The 24,882-nt window shown below is 49.5% G+C and overlaps 1 protein-coding gene across 2 annotated transcripts in view; it reads right to left on the bottom strand.

Moving 5' to 3' along the window:
- The window catches only part of WDR6 (WD repeat domain 6), a 62,690-nt gene extending 39,918 nt beyond the window's left edge, over window positions 1-22,772 (bottom strand). For both annotated transcript variants that reach the window (XM_078662438.1, XM_078662439.1), the window contains exons 1-2: window positions 22,647-22,772; window positions 5,962-8,326 (exon numbers count right to left, since the gene is read on the bottom strand). In XM_078662438.1, coding sequence (XP_078518564.1) covers window positions 5,962-8,326; window positions 22,647-22,719 — 2,438 coding nt within the window. In that variant the 5' untranslated portion in view covers window positions 22,720-22,772. The remainder of the gene's footprint in view (window positions 1-5,961; window positions 8,327-22,646) is intronic.
- Between the last annotated feature and the right edge of the window lie 2,110 nt (window positions 22,773-24,882).

The raw sequence follows: 24,882 nt of genomic DNA, 5'->3' as shown, positions 1-24,882 counted from the left end.
CTAGGACCAGGTTTGGGCTCTCAGCCCTCATCAGCCAGGATAGCTTGACTCCAGTGGCATGGAGAGCACGGGACCCACGTCTGGGCATACCCGTCCTACTCGGGTATGCCGCATATGTCGCCTTAAGTGGGAAGGGTATGCCCAGATGTGAGTCCCGTCCTCACTACACCACTAGATTCAAACTAGCCTGGCTGATGAAGGGTGATGCCCTGAAACCGGTCCCAGGATGCTTGCTTCTGGTCCAGGGAGGACCTGGCTTGGCAGTTCGGGCTGCCACAAGGAACAGGGTCAAGACTGATTTGCATATGGCTGGGTCCAAACTGGGGTGGTGTGGTGAGCAAAAGAATTATGGATTTCACCTAGATCCTTGTGACTGGGGGTTAATGTTTGCTTTGTCCAGCATTCCCTCCATCAATTGTTTCTTTGGCATTTGTCGCCCTAAGTGGGAAGGGTAAGCCCAAACGTGGGTCCCATGCTCACTACACCACTGGATTCAAGCTAGCGTGGCGCGATGCCCTGAAACCGGTCCCAGGATGCTTGTTTCCGGTCCAGGGAGGACCTGGCTTGGCAGTTCGGGCTGGACTGTTCCCACAAGGAACAGGGTCAAGACTGATTTGGATATGGCTGGGTCCAAACTGGGGTGGTGTGGTGCGCAAAAGAATGATGGATTTAACCCAGATCCTTGTGACTGGGGGTGAATGTTTGCATTGTCCAGCATTCCGTCCATCAATTGTTTCTTTTGCTTATTATCTTAGCCTGGGCCATCGTTAAGACCTGCTATCTGCTTACATGTGGCTCAGCGAAAAGCTGTTTAACACAAGGCAGTAGCTTTTCACTGGCAGTAATATAACTGACAATGCCATGTGGAACATTTGCGTTGCCTACTGCCCAGACATGCAGTGTTCGGAGACCCGCAGTGGGATCTCTGGGTCCATCAACATGGTAAAGGATAAGACACTTGAGGTGTTTGGCAAAATGTTATATGCCCAATTCCAACTGCTACATTTCACCAATGTGATCAGATGCTGAAATCATTGGTGTGGGGAAGAAAGAGGTTGGGTGAAATTGGACACCCTAAAACTCCCTTGCCTGGAGGGAGGGCTGGGACTCCCTGATTTATTTAATACTATGCAGCAACACAGCTGCAGCATGTCATCAGCTGGTCTGATGAAGGGCCTAATTGGTAGACATTTTTGCTTGTGGATGAGCATAGGCTTCTCTCCCCTTTCTGGTAGGCAGTGCAGTCCCTCAGGCCATCTGTGCTTAATCAAGTTGGCAGCTTGTGTGTGGCACAGAGTGGTCTACAAAACAATGAAAGGGTTGCCCTTTGCCGAGTGTCTACCACTCTGGGAGCTGCAATCATTCTCTGCTCTGCTGAAGGATATGCCCTTTGCCAGATTGCACACTCCCAAGAGCTGGCAGACAATCTTATCCAACCTTTGTGGGGAAAAGATTGCAAAAGTTTGTCAGGAACTGGAATTACAGGCATCTCGGAGTGCCAGATTTTAGTTCTCTGGTGAACCCCCACAGCACAGAGAAGCCTAGTAGCTCTGCTTATGATCTTCAGGCTTACGTCACTGATGGTCCTCTACCCCCTGAAAAAGGAGTTGCATTATGGATAGAAACAATCATGGCCCAATGCTTGGACAACTTTGTTTCTTTTGCCCTGATAAAATGTAAGTCCATGGTTTAAACACATTAGCTCCAGATCATATTTGGATCCGCTACCTACCAACGTTTGGAAAGCTACTAAAATTGAGCTGTCACACGCTCTGTTGGAGCTTTTTAACAACTCTCTTGTGAAAGCCTCTGTGCCACTGGAGCAGAGAAAGGCACTTACTGGGCCTTTATGAAAAAAAAACAATGTTGACCATATACTACTGTCCAATTTCAGACAAATCTTGCTGCTCCCCTTGTTGTGAAGATACTGGAGAAGCGTTTGAACATGCTGTCTACTTTTCAGAGCAGAATAACATATTGGAAACAGCACAATCTGGGTTTACACCATGGTATAATACTGAAACAGAGCTACTAGGTTGGGAAGTGGATAAGGCATAAGGCAAACCCGTTGACCTTAGTGCTACTGGATTTATCATCCTCTTTCAACACAGTATCGCAATTAATCCCTCTCCAGAGTGGTGGAGATTGGCCTCAAAGTGCAGGCTTCAATGTGGTGTAACTCCTACTTAATGGCTCAGTGCCAGGCTGAGTTTCTTCTACCCTATCAGTCGCAATATAAAACCATGCAACATGAAGCCCCTCATGTGTTGGCACTTAGGCTAACTCTGCTGAACCTCTACATCTGACCTCTGTTAAAATTGTTGGGACTCCGCTGCATTAACGATGCCGACAAAACCCAGTTGGCCATCTCTATGGATCCTTTAGGTCCGGTCTCCCCCAATTCTTTCTATCTCTGTGTGAAGGTTGATACCTCCTGATTGGGCATAAACATTTTAATTAAAGTTTAACTCCGATAAAACAGAGATACTGTGGAATTCCCCACGGCTCATGTATTCTACCATGCCCTTCGACTCTCTGGCTTCCAAATTGGCTTATGCTGCAGGAACCTTCAACATTTGTGAAAAACCCTGTGTTTTTCTTCGACGCTGATCTCTTCCTTGTTAGACAAGCTAATCATGTGTCCTCTTCCTGCTACCTGCTGCTAAAGTTTCTGAGGAAAATCGTGCCCTTTCTTCCTTCGGCCATTCACAGGATAGTAGTCCAGGTGGCCATTTTGAGTCAGCTGGATTATTGCAATTGCCTGTTTTTTCCCACTTCAGTGGGGGGCATTGACGAAATTGCGGCACGCAGATAACGAGGCAACCAAACTTGCTCTGACCCGCTCCAGGCGCTCCACTTCATCAGCAAAAACAACAGACTGTGGGCGGAAGGGTGAACAAATCAATCATCCATGTGTGTCTTTTCCTCTGCATCAGCAGCACTAGATGCCCTGCACTGGCGTCTATTGGAGAAGAGGACCACCTCTAAGTCACTTTGTCATATCTATCGTGCTTATCATTTTTGGGTCTGACCTATTTTAAAAATAAGTTCACACACCATATCCTGGTTCATTCCCTGCGATCCTCTGATGCCTTCCTACTCCAAGTTCCTCGATTCCAACCTACCCGTATAGGAGGAAAAGATTTTCTGGTTGTTGCTGCCAAACTTTTGAATGCCCTCCTGCCATTCTTGTATAGTTTTTAGACTCTGCTACACTTCAGGAGTGCACTGAAGACTTGTCTTTATGTCAAATGAGCCACATATAGGCACCCCTTTTTTCTGTCTTCTACACCTAGGACACCTGAATAGATAGCAGCGCGCTTAATAAACAGGGTAGCATAACATAACCTAGCCCTCCTATCCATCTCAGGATAGGGAACGATTATGAAGGGTTCTACAAAGACAAGTGAGTCGAGGGACAGCATAGGCTCACCAAAATGGGAAATCCTTCAATGGTCCCCAGCACACCCTCCACTACCCGGTAACTGTCCACAGATGCTGCTCAGGCCGGCCCAACAGGATCCAGTAAAGGCTCTTCCATTTCAGTAGTCCTCCACTTAGCTACCAGGACAAGATCAACCTTCTTAGCAGGGTGCAGCAGTTGGTCTTCAAACTTCTAGGCCTGTCCTAGTCTGCAGGTGAAAAAAAAACACAGTCCTGGTTCTACATCTCTCTCACCTTTTGTCGAAGAGCTTTTTCTGAAGTCCAGTTGAATTCACATTACTGGCTTCGAAGGGTCAGTATTTATAGGAAAACAGGGAACTGGCACGAAGACAGTGCCAATCACTAAATAAAACACTTAAAGAAAATGGTGCAACACAGAATGCTCACTTGATTGTGTATTTTATGAGATCAGGGCAAGCTGCTTGAGAGGTAGAACTGCACTAGCTCTTGTGCGACCTAAATCTACTTCAAAATCCGTTGTATGAATTGGAAGGCACTCCAACTGTGTAAACTAACTTATTTTCCTCTTAACATGTCTGGTGGCGCTTGATTCACTATAGCATTCTCCCAAGTCAAGTTAAAAATCGAGAAGATTCACAAACAAGGTGATACTGAATCCAGAAAGGTGCAAGAGCTTGTGTTCAAGAACACTGTGGACCCCACTCTATAGACCATTTGACTTGTGTGCAATGCCCAGGGCCACAAAGTAACAGAGATTGGCAACAAAAGTCCTCTATATTGCCATGACTTTGTGAGCAGAACTTCCTATTTCTCTCGCTGTACAAAAATAATTTCAGAGCTCAGGCAAAGTGATGGGCATTACATCCTGAAAAGAAAATGAACAGATCTGGGAATGGACTTCATGTTTATATGAGACCTGGCACTAGAAAGTAAAAGATACTATGATAATATTTGTTTTATCTTATAAAGACGTTCATGGCTGCTAGTGCTGCTACACAATGAAAGATACATATGTTGTAATGTGAGATGGTCAGGTGGTCCAATGACCTGGTTGTAAAGGATAGGAGGAAAGAAAGACAGTTAAAACCTAAGACAAGGTAAGTCTGGGCAAATCATGACAGTCTAATGAATGTGCCCAAATTTGGTCACAAGAGTGTATGCCTGTTTCCACACTCATCAAGATCCTTCCGCTACTGCCTTCCCAGACCATACAGGCTGAGAAATTATCTAACTTCTAGCTCTGCTTACGTTCTTTCAAAATAAAAAACCTTTGGACAACTGCACAATACTTAATTGTTTCCTGCACGAAAGCTAGACTAGCTGGATTCCACCAAGCACCTCTGAAAACCATACTTAACTCAGCAGCTCACCTCGATTCTGTAACCAGAAACTACAAACGATTACTCCGGTTTTAAAAGGGCAACACTGGTTCGGAAGCCAAGATCAAACTTAAAATCACCTGCCTAACCTATAAAGCGTTGCACCTTCACAAACCTGTACAGCCGACCAACCTACTCAAAATCGCAGAAGGCTTAAGCAAACAGAAACTTCAACATCCCACATTGCCAACTAACTAAGTGCTTCTCTGGATCAGCTGCAGAGTCACCGCTCTCTACAGTCCATGCCCTGCTGTGATCTGAAGCTTCCCATTTCCCAGAAGTGTCACTGATAAACTGACCTCATGGACTGTCCATTCGCAACCTGAGGATTCTTGATCTCGCTGCATGTTCAACTAAATTTAGATCCCTCAACTTGGATCTACCTATCGCTCCGCTCTCTGCCTCATATCAACCCACTATCCATCAACCATCCCATCACTGTCTTTTGAGCTCTACTTTTAGCATTACTTGCTGATGTTTCTTGCAATGGACAGTCCCTCGTGTCACTCTTCCAATGTTACCAGTAAAACGCTCAGGTATCAGTTGAGTTATCTGCACTACAGAACACAAATGCATGCAACAAAGAAATAGAAACAGCTTGCTTTCGGAGGGCACGTGTAAACTATGTGCAATACAGCTCCTGTACGATGAGTATGGAACAAATATGAGACACGTGCACATATCGATTACCATTCGGAATTGGTGGCAAGTGCTGGTAACTGCAAACTACTCACTGGCAAACAACACTGTGCATCTAGCATTACATAAGAAATGGTGTTTTGAGTGGAAAAGCTGAACAGCTGTTATAGGTTTGCTCAATCAACGGAAACAACAAATAAGTTGCATAACTCTAGAAAATCAAAATGTATACATATTCACAATTGGATCCTGGGTTAACATGTGGCCACTTAACAAGCCAGGTATTCAGGCCTTCTGGAACAGAGCAGTTTTATTTGCTTGGACAAATGAAATGTCCATCTGCCTGAACCAGTATCTTGATCATCATTTTTTTGGTGCATTATCTGTATTCTTGTGATAACTGTACTGAATGGAAATATTTGTATAGCAATGCAAATGTTTAAACCATAATTCTTGTTAGCAGATGGCAGTTGTTAGATTCTATGGCTATATACAGTGACCCATTTATCACCACTTGTTACTGCTTTACCTATTTTACCTCGTTTCGGAGTCCATCTTCAGAAGCTTGTGCTTGTTCTTCATGCGATCCCAGTGCTCATCCAATCTGTGCGAAGCCAGGTGGACCACTTGGCACCGGAGATCTTCCCCGTCACTTCCATGGCTTATCAGAAGTCTATAGCACTCGATTTCCGCTCTGCCACCTGCAGAAAACAGTACCGGGGAACAAGTTGACGAGTCTTCTTTCCTGTTGTTGCTTTTGACCACTGCCAGGGTCCTCACGCTTGATATGTGGTCATTGACTACTGCAAGGTGGGACATTTTGTTGGAGGACTCATTGAAAGCTAAAACATTCATGGTGGTGTCTTCACTACTGGTCACTAAGATATTGATATGTTCACCCTTGACCGTTATACTTCCCGCGTGTCTGACACAGGTGAGCTCCCGGCCATGTAGAGACTCTTTGAGGACAGACTGGCTGTTATCAGCAGTTGTACTTTCATAGACACAGATGCCACCAGACTTTATGTAGACGAAGATCTCACTAGAATGGGTGCTACTGAAGCCCCAGGATCTGTGACCTCCTCCGCATGGAACTGAATGCAGTTTCTCATTAGTCACTGTGCTCCAGAGAATAAAGTCTGTGGACTGAAATCCCATTACCAGTAGATTACCATCTAGAGTAAAAATGAGTTTCTCGATCCAGTCCATGCCTTTACAAGGCTTCTGCTTCCTCAAAACTTTCAGCTGGCCGTCCTCTACTTTCACCTCTCGATAGCAGCCGTCTCTCCCTGTGCTGTACACCAAACCATCACGGCAGCTCAAAGAAGTCACCCCCATCTTTCCATGAACTCCAAAGAGAAGAGAGACTGGCTCTTCTGCAGGGGCTTCTATCGTTGAATCGGACACTGATTGGCCTGAAGTCTGTTCCCCAACTTTGTACAACAGCAAAGACCCTCTGCGGTCACCGCAAACAATCAGATCTTCTTTGGGGATGAAAGCTACACAAGTGTGCCATCGCTGTTTACACAGAGGTAGACAATAACGGCCTCTCTCTCTCATCTCTCCAAGAAGTCCAAATGAGCATGGTACTTCCAACCATACCATCACTCCACTGGGGCCAGAGGAAAAAAGGTTGAATAGTTGTGAATCTTTGGACTGGAGTGAGACCCATGTCAAGCTGTGAACCTTTCCCTCATGAACTCTGACTTCTTTCACATCCTGATTGACCCCAATAGCAAAGATCTTCACATAGCCCATTATGCTGCCAATGGCACACAACACAGTACTATCAGGTAACTTAATAACATCAAGAAGACTGTATGACTGATAGTTTATATCCTCCAAAACGAACGCCCACTGTTTAGAAATTACATCGTAAGTGTAAATGCTGCCAGCGTCCGTCATCACTAAAAGACAGACTGCATCGACCAGCTTCACGGCTTTTGGAGATCCTTTCAAACCGGACACATTCAGCTGAGTGAGAGCGGATCCGGAGGAAGGCTCCGCTTTGAGCTGCCAGAGGCGGATCCCAGCATCCGCTCCACCAGTGGCCACCATGTCATGTCTCTCATGGACAGCAAGTGCTCTGATGCTGCGCCCTTTATGGCCTTTGAAGGTATGCATAATGTCACCCTTGTAGCTCCACACAATGCACGCCGAATCTTCCCCGATGCTCAGAATACAGTCATGGAGTAACTTAACAGACCAGACTCTGGACTGGTGGCCGTATAATACTAGCAAACTCTGAACAGGGGTCTCAGCCCCTTGGAGGTCACCAACCTTCCACAAGCGAAGACTTCTGTCATCAGAGGCAGATGCCAAAATGCCTTTGCTCTCCAGGTAGCAAATGCTAAAGATAACGCCTTTGTGTCCGCCGATCCTCCTCCTGGGCTTGGTGTTTCCTTGTCCATCAACAAGATCATTCATATGCCAGACAACAAGTTCATTGAAGACTGTGCCTGCCACCAGAAGCAACTCATTCCAGATGTCTCCAACAAAATGAGCAGAATACAAGATGCACTTTTCCGAACAGTGCACCTCCCGGAGGGTCTGATGTTCCATGTAGTCGTAGAGTACCACAGAGTTGTGACCAAGTGCAAGGGCCAGATACAAGGTCAGACCCACACCATCCTTTAGCCACTGCAGATCCCAAATCCAGTCAGGCAGCTGGTGGAACCCAGAAATGTCTCTGAGATTTACCTCCTCATCATCAGTGTGCAGCTGGAGGACTATTAGACCTTTGCCACCAAACACAGCCAAGAGCGAACCCTCCGTGTTAGCAGGGAACAATCCACACGGTTTAATTCCATGAATGTGGTGATTTCTGAGCACGCTCTGAGAATGTCTCAGTGCACGTGCGGTCTTCTGCTTCAGGCCGTAAACGTGGAGAACAGGCCCTTCACCTAAAGAAAAAAGTCAAAGTTAACTCTAAAAGAAGGGACAAGGTAAATAAATAGTTATAAAATTACAGTTCCAATACTGCATCTAAAAAAAAATCCTGTGAAACATACATATTTAGTTTTATTGAAATTGGATAGCCCCTAAAACCTGGGGGGACACAAGGGCTGCCCACACAGAAGAAAGAATGGACAGCGATGTAAAACTCAAACTGGCACATGCACCAAGGTAGGCTTTTGCGATTCCTTAATTGAGATTATTAAGGCATCGCAAAAGCCTATGCATGTAGGAATCGCTATAAAAATAGCAATTCCTAAACATTCCTTAACTGCGAGTCGCAATTAAGGAATGGCTTCCCATTCATTCCTATGGGCCTACAGACCCATAGGAATGAATGAGAAATTAAATGCGCAAATTGCAAGCACACAATAGGTACTCACAAATTGCGCATTCAATTTCAAGGGTGCAAGGGTGTCAAAAGGACCCCCTGCTGCACCCCTTAAAATGATCTGTGCACACATGTTGCGCGCACACATGTCCAAAGGGCATGTGTGTGTAACCTACAACTTTGAAAAATGCACTTTAGTGCATTTTCAAAGTTTTCGCTATTTACCATCTGGTATAATTTCTCGGTAAATAGCGGACCCAAAAGCGAAATCACTATTTAAAAGGCATCTTACAGTACTAGGGGTGGAGGTGCAGCTGGAGGCCCGACGATGTATTTTGAATGTCTGGGAGCCCTCGGACCTCACAACACATGGGAAACGATGGTTGTATGATCGCCAAGCGTAATATCGCGCAACTATGGGGTGCTACTCAGGCCCCCCAACTTGGGAAACGGATGGAAGATCTCGACTGGAGTATGTTCAGGGAGAGATCGGTATATGTGGCTAGGGGTCGGCCCGGAAAGTGGGGGAAAATTTGGGGCGCCTGGAATAGCTATAGAGGTGATATTTGCACCCCTCAGCTTGTGCAAAATGATGTTGTAGCGTTGGAGTCTCCATGACCCCAAAGGAAATTGATGTGTCCAGTGTGATGGTCGGTAATATGTAAGTGATTATTGGAAGTTATTCTACGGTCGCCTGATGCTTGTTAATTATTTATTTTTGGTTGTCAATAAAAAGATTTTTTTTTTAAAAAGGCATCTTACATTGCATTCAAGGAATCGCAATGTGAGATTCCTTAAATCCAATCGCAATTTACGATTTTTGCATTTGGGATGATGCATCCCAATTGCAAAAATACCAGTCGCAAAGGGGCAGATTCTGCTAATCTGCCCATTTGCGATCGGTATTTTCTTTGATGCATGTGGTCCAAAATGTTTAAGTGATAAAAACACTGCAAACTGAGCATTTCACAGCGATAAAATGAATGGTTCGATGTCATGCTGTAAGCCCATCTAATTTGTTTTGGGTCGATGCAATGGCTTCATTGCACTGTTTTTGTTTAGCTGTTCAGAGCAATGGCAAATACAACATTTACATATATCACACATTCTGTTCTTTTGCTAATATTTAAATTAGAAATCTAATAGTTTAAACTTAAAAAAACATAGAATGACTTAACATTTACCTGGACATCAAGTTGAGTTTGACTAACAGAAAGGTCTTAGATGATCTGCCGTAGAAGGGGCTACTTAGCTCCGCATTTGAAAGAAGCTCAAGCGTGGCTCCCAGTCCTCTGACCGCAACGAGGCATCAACGATCCGCGACACTGGTGTTTTCCAAGATACCAATTTTCTAGCTTAAAGAAATATCATACCACCTTGAAGTAGAATGTGTCCCAACAACCGAAGGCCACACGCTCTGGTCATCCTTGTAGCACTACGTAAAAACCTAATGGAGCCCACCCATGCCTGCTCATTGCTGCTCTTGGAGAGGCGAGACACTTTCGTCCCTGCGCCCTTAATAGACCATCCCATTGGACTCCCTGGTTAATCTCACGTTACTGTAGTCTGATGGGTGACCGAGATAGATAGCGCCAGAAAGGGGTAATAACACAGATAGTAAGCGTGAAAGAGGGTTTAGAGCTTGAGGGTGTCTAACACCTTTGTCTTTATTCACCTCAATGAAAATCATAGGAGTCTCTCAGCTCTGGCCGGCAGAGGTATCACCAAGCAGGTTCTGTGACAGAAAACTGGGTTATGTGCAAATCCTAACCCGCAACCAGCGCTGTGTGCATGCGCCTGCCACAAAGTAGTGGTGCACTGAGACGGAATTGAGACCAGAGGGCAGACACCGCGCTGAGACCAGCACGTCAGTCATCGTCTCAGGAAATACAATCTGCATCTCACTATTACGTCTGCTGCAGTGTGGATCTTGACCCACAATGCACAACAGGGTACAATGCGACAAGGACGTCCCTCCTCCCTGCTGGGTCATTAGTCTGTGCGAAAGCATCTGTGTTATGGGGACATCATATCATATACATGCGGGGAGATACGCGTAGGCGTACATGCGCCTGAAGGCTAAGCACCACCCGGTGCACAATGCGGTGACTCAAATGATGAGTTATTTGCTTCAAACATTTGACCTACGCCTTGCAAAAATTGCAGTTGTTGCATGTACTTTTTATGTTTTTATTTAATCAGTTGTGTTTCTATCACTCCAAAGACAACAGAGCACTCTTCATGCCAAGATGGAAATGTAACGCACATGCATAGTTAAGTGGTGTGTGAAAAGACATTCACAGAGACCGGGAGGAGGGGAGTAAAGAAGATGAGTCTTGAAGTGTAGCAAGGAGAGGGACAATATTAGGTAAATGAGAAGACTGTCTGTTCCACCACAGTTTTGGGGCGCAGGCAAAAAGGCCTAATTCCATGTTCGAGAATATGCCTCATATCAACGCACGCCTTTTCCTCGCAGGCTATTACAACGCAGTTGTTACAACGACCGTGTTGTAACAACGCATACAATTACCCCGCAAGTCATAACAAAGACTAGCTCCGGGGGAGGGGGAGGGCGCTGGATGTTGGAATAGTATAATTTACTATTCCAACTCCAGTCTGTGCAACAGTAGGGAAGGTGTTGGATTTTAAATACAACACCTTCTGACCCCTCCACAAGACAGGTCTGTTTTTGCACCCAGCCCACAACACGGGCACAGAGACTTAATTTTATTATTTATTTATTATTTATTTATTTATAAAACTTATAAAGCGCACTGCCGCCTTGCAGGCATCCTGGCGCTGGCCTTTAACATCTTTGTCCCTTGTTTGACCATTATGTGTGTGTGTTCTTGAGTGGGTTGTTAGTCTGGATGGTATGGAAGAGTATGAATGTGGATGTGAGAGGTAGTATGAGTATGCAATGAACTGTTAGGGGTTTCGTCGAGAAAATTGTACATTGCGTGCAAAAATGGTTACGATATTTGCCCATGTATAAATGTTACAACATCTATGTCAAAATAAGGAAAATGGAAAAATTTATTGATAATATGTATGGTTTTTAATGTTTTGGATACCAATAATGAAATCATTTAAAAAAGTGGAGCAGATCTAGCCCTAAAGAGCAAAGGAATAGAGGTCAAGTGGGAGGTTTTGACAGATTGTTTGGTTTGATTGTCCCCGTTTTCTCCCAGACCTTAAATGTAACATTTAGAGGGGGTACCCTTTTTTAGGAGTAAGCCTCCTATCAACGCATGCCTTTTCAAGTCTTGTAACAGAAGCACTGCATGTGGCATGGGGCCTCCGAAAAGTGGAGGGATGCTTCCAAGGTAGAAGATAGTCTGGTAACTTCTTCTAGTTGGTTTTTGACATTTTGCAACACAATGTGAACAGGGTGCATACTGCGAGGAGGAGCCAGTGGAGTTGTCTAGGGGACAATGATGTGTTTTTAAAATTAGATGGTTTTTACTTACACCATCTTTGAATGGTAGAACAGCATCAATGGAAGCTAGCGCAGGTTGAGAGTCACATCATGTCTGGGTCTTATATTGGATTTTAGAACAAATAATAACAATGAATTCTGTCTTGGGTGGCTTGAGCTTAAGGTACACAGCAGACCTCCAGGTTTTGCCACTTGCTGGTTTGAGTTTAGGGTAGACAGCTGATAACCACATTTGAACAATGGTTGGGTTGTTTTTAAGGTAGACAGTTGATATCAACATCTGGACAATGGTTGGACTGCGTTGAAGCTGGACAGCAGACATCCAAATTTGGACTATGTCCAGGCAGGCTCAAAGACAACAAAAGTCACTGACTGCCAACATCTGAGTATGAGAGTGCGCTATTAGTATGTTGTTGTAGTGACAGGTCTTGCTGGACATGCAGCACATCCAATGAGTATACTAAAGAGATTAATTGACTACAATGTTTTGCAGCAAGATAAGGTTAAAGCCCTGACAGTGTGGATTGGGTTGTCTATAGTTGTGCCTTGTTCTACAGAACGCTAGAGATTAAATGGTTAGAATCCTAGATTCTCTGAGGTTGTGAACCCGGATGTACCTATGGTATTACATTCAGCCCATGTGGCCAAGCATTCTTAAGTGCTGTTGGACCCGGCCTCATGGCGTGGTCCTACCCCTCCCGCATGGCGGGCCCAGGACGACGTCGGCCCTCCATCGAGCCACGGTCACCCCCTGGGCACGACCCTACACGAACTACCGACGAGAGCAACTACCCTGGCAAACCCCAGCTCTCCCCCCGGGAACATGGCGGACCCTGCACGCCCCACCACTGCCAGTCCGGCTACCCCTCCGGATCACCCCTACAGGCCCGACTCCAGCTTGGGCCCATCACGTCCAGAGCACGTGGCCTCGCCCTACTCCATCTTGGGCCCATCACGTCCCGAGCACGTGGCCTCGGCCCCGGCCCCAGCGAAGCCCCGACAGCGAGGCACCAAGATCCCCCCGGGTGGTAGAGTGGCCACTCAACGGATCCAAGAGGAGGGGAGTTTCGATGGCCCTCCAGCCGTCCCCGGACACCTGGTATCGATCGCCCTCCGGCCTCCCTGGGTGCTGGCTCCACCCCCCTGCTGGGTGTCTGGACACCGCCATCCCGGCCCCTCTGCCCCCCAGGCGCGAGGGTCCGGACATCAAAGGACTCCAGTCCTATATCTGGGCCAGCCCTGGAGTAGGACGGCAGTTGTATCCTGGAGTCAAGAGCCCTGCTGACGCTGTCGCGGCTGACCCGAAAAGAACTCATTACCCTGAAGCCTGAAACCATCTTTGGAGCCTGCTGGCGCTGCCGCGGTCCATCTTAGCTGAACCATCTTTGGAGCCTGCTGGCGCTGCCGCGGTCCATCCTAGCTGAACCATCTTGGGAGCCTGCTGGCGCTGCCGCGGCCCACCTTAGCTGAACCATCTTTGGAGCCTGCTGGCGCGGCCCATCTTCGCCGAAACCACCTCGAGGCCTGCTGGCGCTGCCGCGGCCCCCTCGCCGTTAAAGACCCTCTGTCGAGTTCTGCTGGCGCTGCCGCGACTCGACCTCTCGGAACCCCCCGGCTCGAGGATTGAGAGCTGTGCGCCGGGTATCCCGTCCTTCATCAGTACTGAGACTGTCCCGCTACCCTGTCCCTTATTTACGAAACTTTTCAGATCCTTCGATCTGCCTGTACATATCTCTAAAGACAAGCAACCTTTATTCTTGATAAAGCCTAAGAACTCATCCTCTTGTGTGGTGTCCATTTGTAGTGGTGTGGTTACTCTGCTGTACAATCCTAGGAGAGGACCCTCACCCAGGAGGCCTCTCGATAACGCTTGGCTACTTTTAGACGGAGAGGTGGTCCTAGGGGTGGTCAGTCAGACATCTTCTGTCTCCCCCGGGATCGCCTTTCTAACATTGGTGGCAGGCGGTGCGATCCGAGCCAGCGCAAATCGTACAGAGAGTGATTCACCCGCTACCGATAAAAACACACCGCGACCATGACTACACAAGAAACCAGACCGACTGCAGAATTCCGGAAAGAGAAAATGGAAGAGTACAGTCATAAGGAATTGAAACAATTCTGCAAGGACCTGGGCATCGCTACCATGGGCCTAAGCACCAAGGAAGACTTTAAATCGGCCCTGCAAACATGGGTGGAAGCCGAAGACACGCCACCCCAGAATGAAGAGAACTTGGGCCAGAACGGACGCCCGGAGACCAACGCGTCCCCAACCGGGGAAAGACCCGCGAACCTAGACACGGGCCTCTCCCACGAAGACGCCCGAGAACGAGAGAGGAACCGACTCCAGGAACTAGAGCTAGCCCGACTCCGGCTAGACGGAGAACTGCAGCTGGCGGAAAGAAAAATAGCCCTCGAGCAACTACGGCTAGAAGGAGACCTGGAGGAGAAACGAAGACAAAGAGACCTCGAAGAAAAGAAACTCACGTTCGAGCATGAGCGTGGCTCAAGGCCAAGACGAATGAAGCCAGCGCCTCCGGGGGCAAGACCTCGCCCCCTCCTGTGGACACAAAGGTGCACATACCCAAGGATGTCGTCAAAGAGTACTATAAGAACGACGACATCCAATAGTGGTTCAAAGCCTATGAAGTAGCCATGACCGCCCATCGAGTACCCCTCAAGGACTGGGGCGCCGGCCTGTGGGGGAAGTTCGTCAACGAAGGGAGGGACGCCCTGCTAGAGCTCCCCGATGCCGAGATGAACTCGTACGAACACATGAAAACCGCCCTTCTCACTCGCTACGGACTCACCCCCGAAATGAACCGGCAGCGATTCCGAGACTGTAAAAAAATCCCCGGTACCACATGGGTGGAATACGTGAACTTTTATAGCAGAGCCTTCGAGGGGTGGATCAAAGGCAGTCAGGTCACCACCTACCAGCAGCTGGTCGACCTCATCATATGGGAACATCTTTCCAACAACTGCTTCATCGAACTCCGGCAGCATCTCCTCGACAGCAAACTGACAGAGCCACGAAAACTCGCTGTCGAGGCTGATAGATGGGTGAGCACCCGAGTCCCCCTGAGTCCGATGGGAGACTACGGCCGGGGATCCCTGGGGAACCACCGACCACGAGGCGGCGGAGGAGGCCAGAGCAGGGGCCGAGACGCCCCCACGGGGTCCTCCCCTACCTCCAGTTCGCCAGCCCTGGGCCGAAGGGGGGCCCCTCCAGCACGACCGGGGCCCCGCCCGAACATTACTTGCCACAGATGCCAGCGGCCGGGTCACTATGCTAATGATCCTCTCTGCCCGATGAACCAGCGACCCGGCACCACCGGTCCTCCACACCGCCAGATCGCGGCCGCCGCCCTGAGTGAAGAAAGAGGCGAGGAAGAGGACGACGACCCCGAGCAGGCCGAGTGGGAGCCCGCCGCTATGTCCTTGGTGTGCCTGGGTGAAAGAGACATGATCCCCCGAGCCCCGATCCCAGGCAACACACAAAAGTACCGCCAATGGGTCACCATTAATGGACACCGGGCCGAAGCCCTCCGTGACACTGGAGCCAGCGTGACGGCGGTCCGCTGCCATTTGGTGACCCCTGAACAAATTTTGCCCAACGTCCTGTGCCCAGTACGGTCGGCGGACAACTCCGAGAGCTTGTGCCAGATGGCCCATATCCCCTTCGAATGGGGAGGAGTGTCGGGCATGCTGAAGGTGACCGTCCGGGACGATGCCCCCGTGGACTGCCTCCTCGGGAACGACCTGGAAAGTTCCCCCTGGGCCCACGTCGAACGGAGAGAGCATCTGGGGATGCTAGGCCTTCCTGAGTGGGCCTGTGCGACCACTCGATCCATGACCGCCCGGGCCTCCGCCCCGAACGAAGACACCCCGCCTGAAGAACCGGAGTGGCCCGCACCTCTGCCGCCCGCCGTCCTCGAGGACGCCGACCCTGAACCCGGGCCCCAGGGGCCCAACCACGAAGACCTCGCCGAGCTTGGCCACCTTCCCGAACTACCCCAATGGCTCCAAGAAGGTGGCCCCACCCGCAAGCAGTTCCGGCAGGAACAGAAAACGTGTCCCTCCCTTGAGGGAATCCGACAACAGGCCGCCACACAAGCCACTGGTGACCCATCGGGGTCCCACTGGGTCTATTGGGACCACGATCTCCTATACAGTGAGCAGAAAATTGCCGAACTGGGGGCCAGCCGAGTGCTGGTGGTCCCCCTACGATTCAGAGACTTCCTCTTGAACCTGGCACACGACGTGCCCCTCGCCGGGCACCTGGGGCAGGACAAAACCTACAGCCGCCTGGTGACCCATTTTTACTGGCCGAAAATGCGCAATGATGTGAGCAATCACTGCAGAACCTGTCCGACCTGTCAAGCCAGCGGGAAGAGCGGGGGGAAAGTCAAGGCCCCGCTCCAACCTTTTCCCGTGGTAACAACACCCTTTGAGCGAGTGGGGATCGACATAGTGGGGCCCTTGGACCCCCGCACCTCTCAGGGACACCGCTTCATCCTCGTTCTGGTGGACCATGCCACCCGCTATCCCGAAGCCATCCCCCTCCGAACCATCACAGCCCCCGTGGTGGGCCGAGCGCTAATGGGGATCTTCTCCAGAGTCGGCTTCCCCCGAGAGGTCGTGAGTGATCGGGGCACAAACTTTATATCTAAATATATGCGGTCCCTGTGGCAACAGTGCGGGGTCACCTATAAGTTCACCACCCCGTATCACCCCCAAGGAAAAGGACTTGTAGAGCGGTTTAACCGAACACTGAAAGGAATGATCAAGGGCTTAGAAGAGCCGCTGCGACACAGATGGGATGTCCTGCTGCCCTGCCTCCTGTTTGCCTATCGAGAGGTGCCCCAGAAGTCCCTGGGGTTCAGCCCCTTCGAACTGTAGTATGGGCATCCTGTCCGAGGTCCCCTCAGCCTGGTCAAAGAAGGCTGGGAGACGGCTGTCCGAGATGCTCCACCGGATGTCTACCGGTACCTCCTGACCCTCCGCAACCAGACGCGGAAGTTCCGGGAACTTGCCGAGGCCAACCTGGAGGCCAGTCAGGAGGAGATGAAACGCTGGTATGACCAGAACGCCTCGTCCATCGAGTTCGAGCCGGGCCAGCAGGTCTGGGTCATGTCCCCGGTCGAACCTTGTGCCCTCCAGGACAAATGGACGGGGCCCTTCAAAGTGGTGGAGCGCAAGAGCCCCGTCACTTACTTGGTGGACATGGAATCCCCCCGGAACCCCCTCCGGGTTCTCCACACCAACCGGCTCAAGCCTCACTTTGCCCGCACTGAACTGAGCCTGCTGCTAGCTACAGATGACGGAGCTGAAGACGACTCCGAGCCCCTGCCCGATCTCCTGAGCACCACCGAGAAGGACGGCTCCGTCGAAGGGGTCGCTCTCTCCTCTACCCTGACCCCAGAACAGCACCAAGACTGCCGGAAGCTGCTGGGGCAATTTGCAGACCTATTTTCCCTCACTCCCGGGGTCACCCGGTGGTGTGTCCACGATGTAGACACCGGGGACAGCCCGCCTGTACGACACCGGGCTTTTCGAGTTCCCGACCGAGTTCGGGCCTGCATTCAGTCCGAAGTGGCCAAGATGCTAGCCCTGGGGGTAGTCGAACCCTCAAACAGTCCCTGGGCCAGTCCCGTTGTCCTGGTCCCTAAAGCCGCCGCCCCCGGTGCACCCCCGGAGCTCCGGTTCTGTGTCGACTACCGGGGGCTGAATGCCGTCACCAGGACCGACGCCCATCCCATTCCCCGAGCAGACGAACTGATCGATCGCCTGGGGGCCGCCAAGTATCTCAGCACCTTCGACCTCACGGCCGGGTATTGGCAGATCGGCCTCACCCCTGGTGCACAAGAGCGTTCTGCCTTCTCGACCCCCGATGGCCACTTCCACTTCAAAGTGATGCCCTTTGGCATGAAAAACGCTCCAGCCACCTTCCAGAGACTAGTGAACAGCGTGCTGGCGGGGCTAGAAGAGTTCAGTGCCGCATATCTGGACGATATTGCGGTATACAGCCTCCACTGGGACGAGCACCTCACACACTTCTGGGAGGTCCTGACGGCCCTCCGACGGGCCGGACTGACAATAAAAGCCAGCAAATGCCAGATAGGCCAAGGGTCCGTGACCTATCTGGGGCACCAAGTAGGGAGCGGCCAGGTGGCTCCCCTCCAGCCAAAGATTGACGCTATCCGTGCCTGGGAGCCCCCGGTCACCCAGACAGCAGTCCGAGCCTTCCTGGGGCTCACTGGATATTATCGACGCTTCATAAAATACTATGGGAGCATTGTGGGGCCCCTCACAGAACTGACCTCGAAAAGACTACCACAGAAGGTACACTGGACCCCCGAGTGCCAAGCAGCCTTCGAGACTCTAAAGACTGCCATGTGCACCGCCCCTGTGCTCCAGGCCCCCGACTACAGCTGAGAGTTTGTGGTCCAAACCGACGCCTCCGAGCACGGCATTGGGGCGGTCCTATCCCAAGTAAACCCTGAGGGAGTCCACCTTCCCGTGGCCTTCATCAGTCGGCGCCTGCTGGCTAGAGAACAACGATGGAGCACCATCGAGAGGGAAGCCTTCGCCGTCGTGTGGGCCCTAAAGAAATTCCGGCCCTACTTCTTCGGCACCCACTTCCGGGTACAGACCGACCACCGGCCCCTGCGGTGGCTGATGCAGATGCGGGGCGAGAACCCGAAGCTACTGCGATGGTCCATCTCCCTCCAAGGGATGGACTTCACTGTGGAGCATCGCCCTGGCAACGACCACGCCAATGCGGATGGCCTGTCCCGGTTCTTCCGCCTCGGCGAGGAGAACCCCCAAGAAGATGAGTGACTCTCCCCTGCCTTCAGCTGGGGGGGGACGCGTGTTGGACCCGGCCTCATGGCGTGGTCCTACCCCTCCCGCATGGCAGGCCCAGGACGACGTCGGCCCTCCATCGAGCCACGGTCACCCCCTGGGCACGACCCTACACGAACTACCGACGAGAGCAACCACCCTGGCAAACCCCAGCTCTCCCCCCGGAAACATGGCGGACCCTGCACGCCCCACCACTGCCAGTCCGGCTACCCCTCCGGATCACCCCTACAGGCCCGACTCCAGCTTGGGCCCATCACGTCCCGAGCACGTGGCCTCGCCCGACTCCATCTTGGGCCCATCACGTCCCGAGCACGTGGCCTCGGCCCCGGCCAAGGCCCCAGCGAAGCCCCGACAGCGAGGCACCAAGATCCCCCCGGGTGGTAGAGTGGCCACTCAACGGATCCAAGAGGAGAGGAGTTTCGATGGCCCTCCAGCCGTCCCCGGACGCCTGGTATCGATCGCCCTCCGGCCTCTCTGGGCGCTGGCTCCACCCCCCTGCTGGGTGTCTGGACACCGCCATACCGGCCCCTCTGCCCCCCAGGCGCGAGGGTCCGGACATCAAAGGACTCCAGTCCTATATCTGGGCCAGCCCTGGAGTAGGACGGCAGTTGTATCCTGTAGTCAAGAGCCCTGCTGACGCTGTCGCGGCTGACCCGAGAAGAACTCATTATCCTGAAGCCTGAAACCATCTTTGGAGCCTGCTGGCGCTGCCGCGGTCCATCTTAGCTGAACCATCTTTGGAGCCTGCTGGCGCTGCCGCGGTCCATCCTAGCTGAACCATCTTGAGAGCCTGCTGGCGCTGCCGCGGCCCACCTTAGCTGAACCATCTTTGGAGCCTGCTGGCGCTGGCGCTGCCGCGGCCCCCTCGCCGTTAAAGACCCTCTGTTGAGTTCTGCTGGCGCTGCCGCGACTCAACCTCTCGGAACCCCCCGGCTCGAGGATTGAGAGCTGTGCGCCGGGTATCCCGTCCTTCATCAGTACTGAGACTGTCCCGCTACCCTGTCCCTTATTTACGAGACTTTTCAGATCCTTCGATCTGCCTGTACATATCTCTAAAGACAAGCAACCTTTATTCTTGATAAAGCCTAAGAACTCATCCTCTTGTGTGGTGTCCATTTGTAGTGGTGTGGTTACTCTGCTTTACGATCCTAGGAGAGGACCCTCACCCAGGAGGCCTCTCGATAACGCTCGGCTACTTTTAGACGGAGAGGTGGTCCTAGGGGTGGTCAGTCAGACATCTTCTGCCTCCCCTGGGATCGCCTTTCTAACAAGTGCTATATGGAAGCTCTACCTCAATCCCATCCAAACAGACATGCTATCTGGTTCTCGCATTCTTTCGAACAATTATTTCCCTCCATCTTTCATTCAGGAGTGTTTTGTCTCAATATTATATTCTTTTTTACCAACCTTTACAATGAAAATGAACTCACCCCAATTTTTTTTAAATACATTTTTACTCAATTGTTTTATATGTGTATGGTCCACTTTTATAATTCTTGTGCATCGAATAAAGTTATTTGAACCGAACTGACTTTCAGATGATGATGATGACACACCAAGAAGGAGAAAGATAGCTTGTCCACACAAGGTGTTAAACAGAGGTCGTGTGCACACCATACCATCTAAATTTAGCCATAAGGAATAACCTGGACTGAAATCAACCCCTAAAATCAAGTGGACACACTTCAGAGCTGGTTGTCAACCAACCCCCAGGAGCAGAACAAGCAGCTAGTCTGAGGCTTGTGAGAACCCCAGATACGTCTCCTTTATGATGTGGCAACCGCAATGCGACCTGGGGCAAAAATATTACATGAGCATTGGTCCATCAAGTGTGGATAAACAGCGATTCTAATAACTACCCAGAGCCCTTGAATCTGTTGCACCCATCTATCATGTCTATGTACATGGCTACCAGTACAGTTCCAGCACGTTCCCTAGGTTTTTCTACAGAAAGCAGGACACATTTCCTAAGAAGAACGTGGAGAAGGCTGTGTGGCTAGCAGGCATTTGTACCCACTCTTTGTGCCGAGGGAGTAGAGAACACTGCCTGAACCAGTATTTATTATTAAATAGCAGTTCCTTTCCAAATACTGCATGGAATAATCAATATTGTCCCCCTTTAGTGTGTTTAGTAGTAGGAGGGATATGCATTGTGCTTGGAACATGCTGCAGAATACCTTTGGGGTACTGTGAATCCTTCCAATGTTTTTTTCAGAGAGAGCAAGCCATAAAATGCCATGCCTAAAATGGCAAATCAACAATTGATGGACAGAATGCAGAACAATGTCATACATTCACCCCAGTACTGAGATATGGGCCTAAACCGGTCGTTTTTTTGCTCACCATGCCATTCCAGTTTGGACCCAGCCATATGCAATTCAGTCTTGACCCCGTGCCCCATAGGAACAGTCCAGCCCGAACTGCCAGGCCGGGTCCTCACTGGACTGGAAACAAGCATCCTAGGACCAGTTTCGGGCTTTCACCCCTCATCAGCCAGGATAGCTGGACTCAAGTGGCATGGAGAGCATGCCTAAAATGTTGGCACTCATTCCACGTTTGCCAGAAATGCCAGGAAGGATACTTTCTATTCACGTTTACTAAATTCTGAGAGTAAAACAAAAAGCAACACTGCCTATGTTGTAGCTGCCACATGGAGGGCGTTTAGGATCACTTTCGCCGATCCAACTCTGGACACAATTTAAACATGAAATCTATGGAAATCTTTCCATTTTTGCCGAATATTTTTGGTGGTTTTCTTTAATAGTTTCATATCATAAAAACAACGAAAATGGCACACATGAAGCAGCGTCCTGTACGTGGCTGAGTGTTCATGAGCAGGTATTTTAAGACTAATGTCTACTGCCTGCTTCCAGTCCTTGCACCCACATTTGAAAATAAAGTTAAATCAAGTGATCAGAATACGGCCAATAAATAAGGTGTAGATTAAATGATTTGCTGATAAAAATATCTCATTCTCTTAATTTTTTTAATCTGTAGTACAAACACATGAAATATACACTGTAAATAGAATACAAAAACAATAACCGGATCAGGAAATGAAATCTGACTTCTAACTGTAACTTTCTTAGTTTATGAATGCAAAGATCTGTGTGCAACCTGCAGTTCACAAGTTAAAACCCCACAAGGGCTGACTTTGCCTTTCATCCTTTAAAAAGACAATAAATATAAACCTCGGCATAACCACAAATTAAATGGCTGTTCGAAAAATCAATGAGCTATCAAACCAGTATGAGGACAGGAATTACTACACTTTAATGGGAGGTAAAATAACTGTATAAACTACAGACTGTTTTGCAATAATGTTGGCCATTTTCTTAACTCTAAATGTTGTCATTCCCTTTCATGCTGTTGCCTCGGATAACCTAAGGGCAAACTCCTAACAGTACTTTACCTTTACAACATTGTGGACACTGGAAAGGCATTCTCCAAACTATCTGCTAAACTGTTGTTTTTTTTTTTAAACTACCTTTTACTCCCTAGAGGTCATCGAATCACTGGACATTCCGTGACCAGGTTTGTACTTCTCTCCTTCATCAACCCAGAGACCTATATTGCTTTTCACAGGATCTTTTTAAAGGAGGCATCATTAATTTTTAAATATATGATGACCTACCTGACAGCAGATGGTCTCCGATGAACTCCAAGGCTGTGATGGGCGACAGGAGCAGCTGCGACTCCATTGCCATGGCTGCGGTCAAGGCTGAGCATGCAAGTCGCGGTGTCCCTCATCGGGCAGCTGTGGTGAAACAAGAGATGCACTTTACCAACACCACACTATCTCATCATTACACTGGCATCGGTGCCCATAAATCAAAGGAAATGAGGTCATGTGTACACTAGGAAGAGGTGATGGTCTAAGCAGGTATCTTTATTTACACAGAATTACTGGATGCAGAAAGGTCATGTAGTAAACATAGATGCTTAAAGACACCCTGCCAGAGGCATGGACTTTCACTACAGCTCAACAATCCCTGACAGCAGACTGCCAACTGAGAGTAAAGTATTCCTGTGATCTCACCAACACCCTCTAGCATAAAGTCTAGATTCTCACAGATAGAGAAAAATACCACATGCATCAATCATTCTACAGCAGGATGTCATTACAGCACACATTGATTGCTGCTCTCCATATTGAAAGAGGTGCTCTATTCAAGATGATTTCACTTCCTCAATTGCTGCATATTCTGCAAAAGTATTACTTCTCATTTGCCCACAAATTCCTCACTTCATTGCAATAAGAAATCACGAGTTATCCATGGGTTAGGGGTTCCAAGCGTCTACTTAACCATTCGTGATATGGTCACAGAACTTCAACGAGTGCCAGAATGGTGATACAGGGATCACAGAAAGCTCCCAGCAGGGTGGAGAGTAAGTCACCCACCAGGGCACGAGTCGGAGGGTCCACGCGGATGGACAGTGTCCACCCACTTCTTTCACAGGGTGGACACCGTCCACCCTGCCTAGAAGTTGGGCCCAACAAAAAAGGATGCTGAATTCGTCCCGGTGTAATTTCCAAACACCGGGACACATTCAGCAGCGCCTGTACATATTTGCCTGCTTTCGATCACAACAACGTGCAGGCGGGGACGGGCTCTCTTATTTCTGGCTCCTGCTGGGATACTCGGCCATAACAAAGGCCGAGTCTCAGGGGTCATCAAGCCTCTTTTGTTGGATTTTCCTGGCTGGCAGCAGTCGGAAACAAAGGCTCACACCTTGTCAGCTTTTCACTTTGTTCAGGCTCTGTTTAGAAGATTTGCATGCACCGTATGGTGTGTTGATCTTTCCCAGTATTTGGACAAAATAAATTGCATTTATATACGCTTATTACCCTTGAGAAGGCATTGTAATAATTTAAATATCACTATTTCTTTTAAAGCATTATGGCTATAGAAAGCTTAACGTTGACAAAAGGTAACATTGTTTTATATGTAGCATACAAAAGTGTGAATCTTCTGCCTAAATCAGGAGGGTCTGCAAGTATACTCGAAATGTGCTCATGATACACCTGCCAAACATATATGTGAGGGATTAAGATCTGATATCACTTCTTGGGATGCCAGTTCCTGTGATGTCACGTGCTGTGATGCCACTTGCATACTGATTAACTAGGTTAGTCCCCCCACTTCATTTTTTAGGGCTCGCGTCCTGCGTTGCACTGCGTAGCAGTATTTCGCAGCGCGAGCGCATTTTGTAATAGAAAAACGGGGTTTTGAAGCTGCCCTAGGAATCACACACGCTCATGCGTGTGCTTTTCCCTCTGTGGGCAGCTATTGGCCTTTGCGTGCGTCTTTTAATGAAAGACTGCACGCAATAGGCCACAGGCGGGCGCATTACTCCGCCCATGTCCTATTGGTGTCTATTACGCGCTTGGTGCGTGTAATAGACACCAATAGGCCGTCACGTGTGTCGCAGTGGCGCGCACGCACCACTCGCACCGTTCGCGGGCTTTTTATTTTTACTTTGAGACCACCTTTGATCCTGACCAGGGCGGAACTCTGCGTGCCTCTGAGAGCAAGCACATGGGAGCAAGTTGGTGTCCAGGGGTAGCTCCGGCAATCTACAGAAAGAAACCATTAGCCGCACAGATTACTAAATTTATCCTATCTTGGACAAGCTGTGTAGGAGAGTGGGGTCTGCAATCCTATGGTCACCCCAGATTTTTGCTTTTTGCTTCACTGGTTTACGACTTTCCCTGGCTGTGGGCCTGCTAATCAGACCCACAGCCTAGCTGTTCTCTCTCTAAATTCACAACCATGTACCTTAGGTGCATTTACCAATTGGTACTGGGCCACCTTATCAGTCCCTGTACCCAGGGCATAGGTGTACCCAGGGCCTACCAGGGGCTGAAG

This window comes from Lissotriton helveticus, chromosome 9, assembly GCF_964261635.1.
Source record: "Lissotriton helveticus chromosome 9, aLisHel1.1, whole genome shotgun sequence".
Classification (NCBI taxonomy): domain Eukaryota; kingdom Metazoa; phylum Chordata; class Amphibia; order Caudata; family Salamandridae; genus Lissotriton; species Lissotriton helveticus.
Note: the sequence above shows the minus strand (reverse complement) of the source record. Positions and strands in the feature narration are given on the sequence as shown.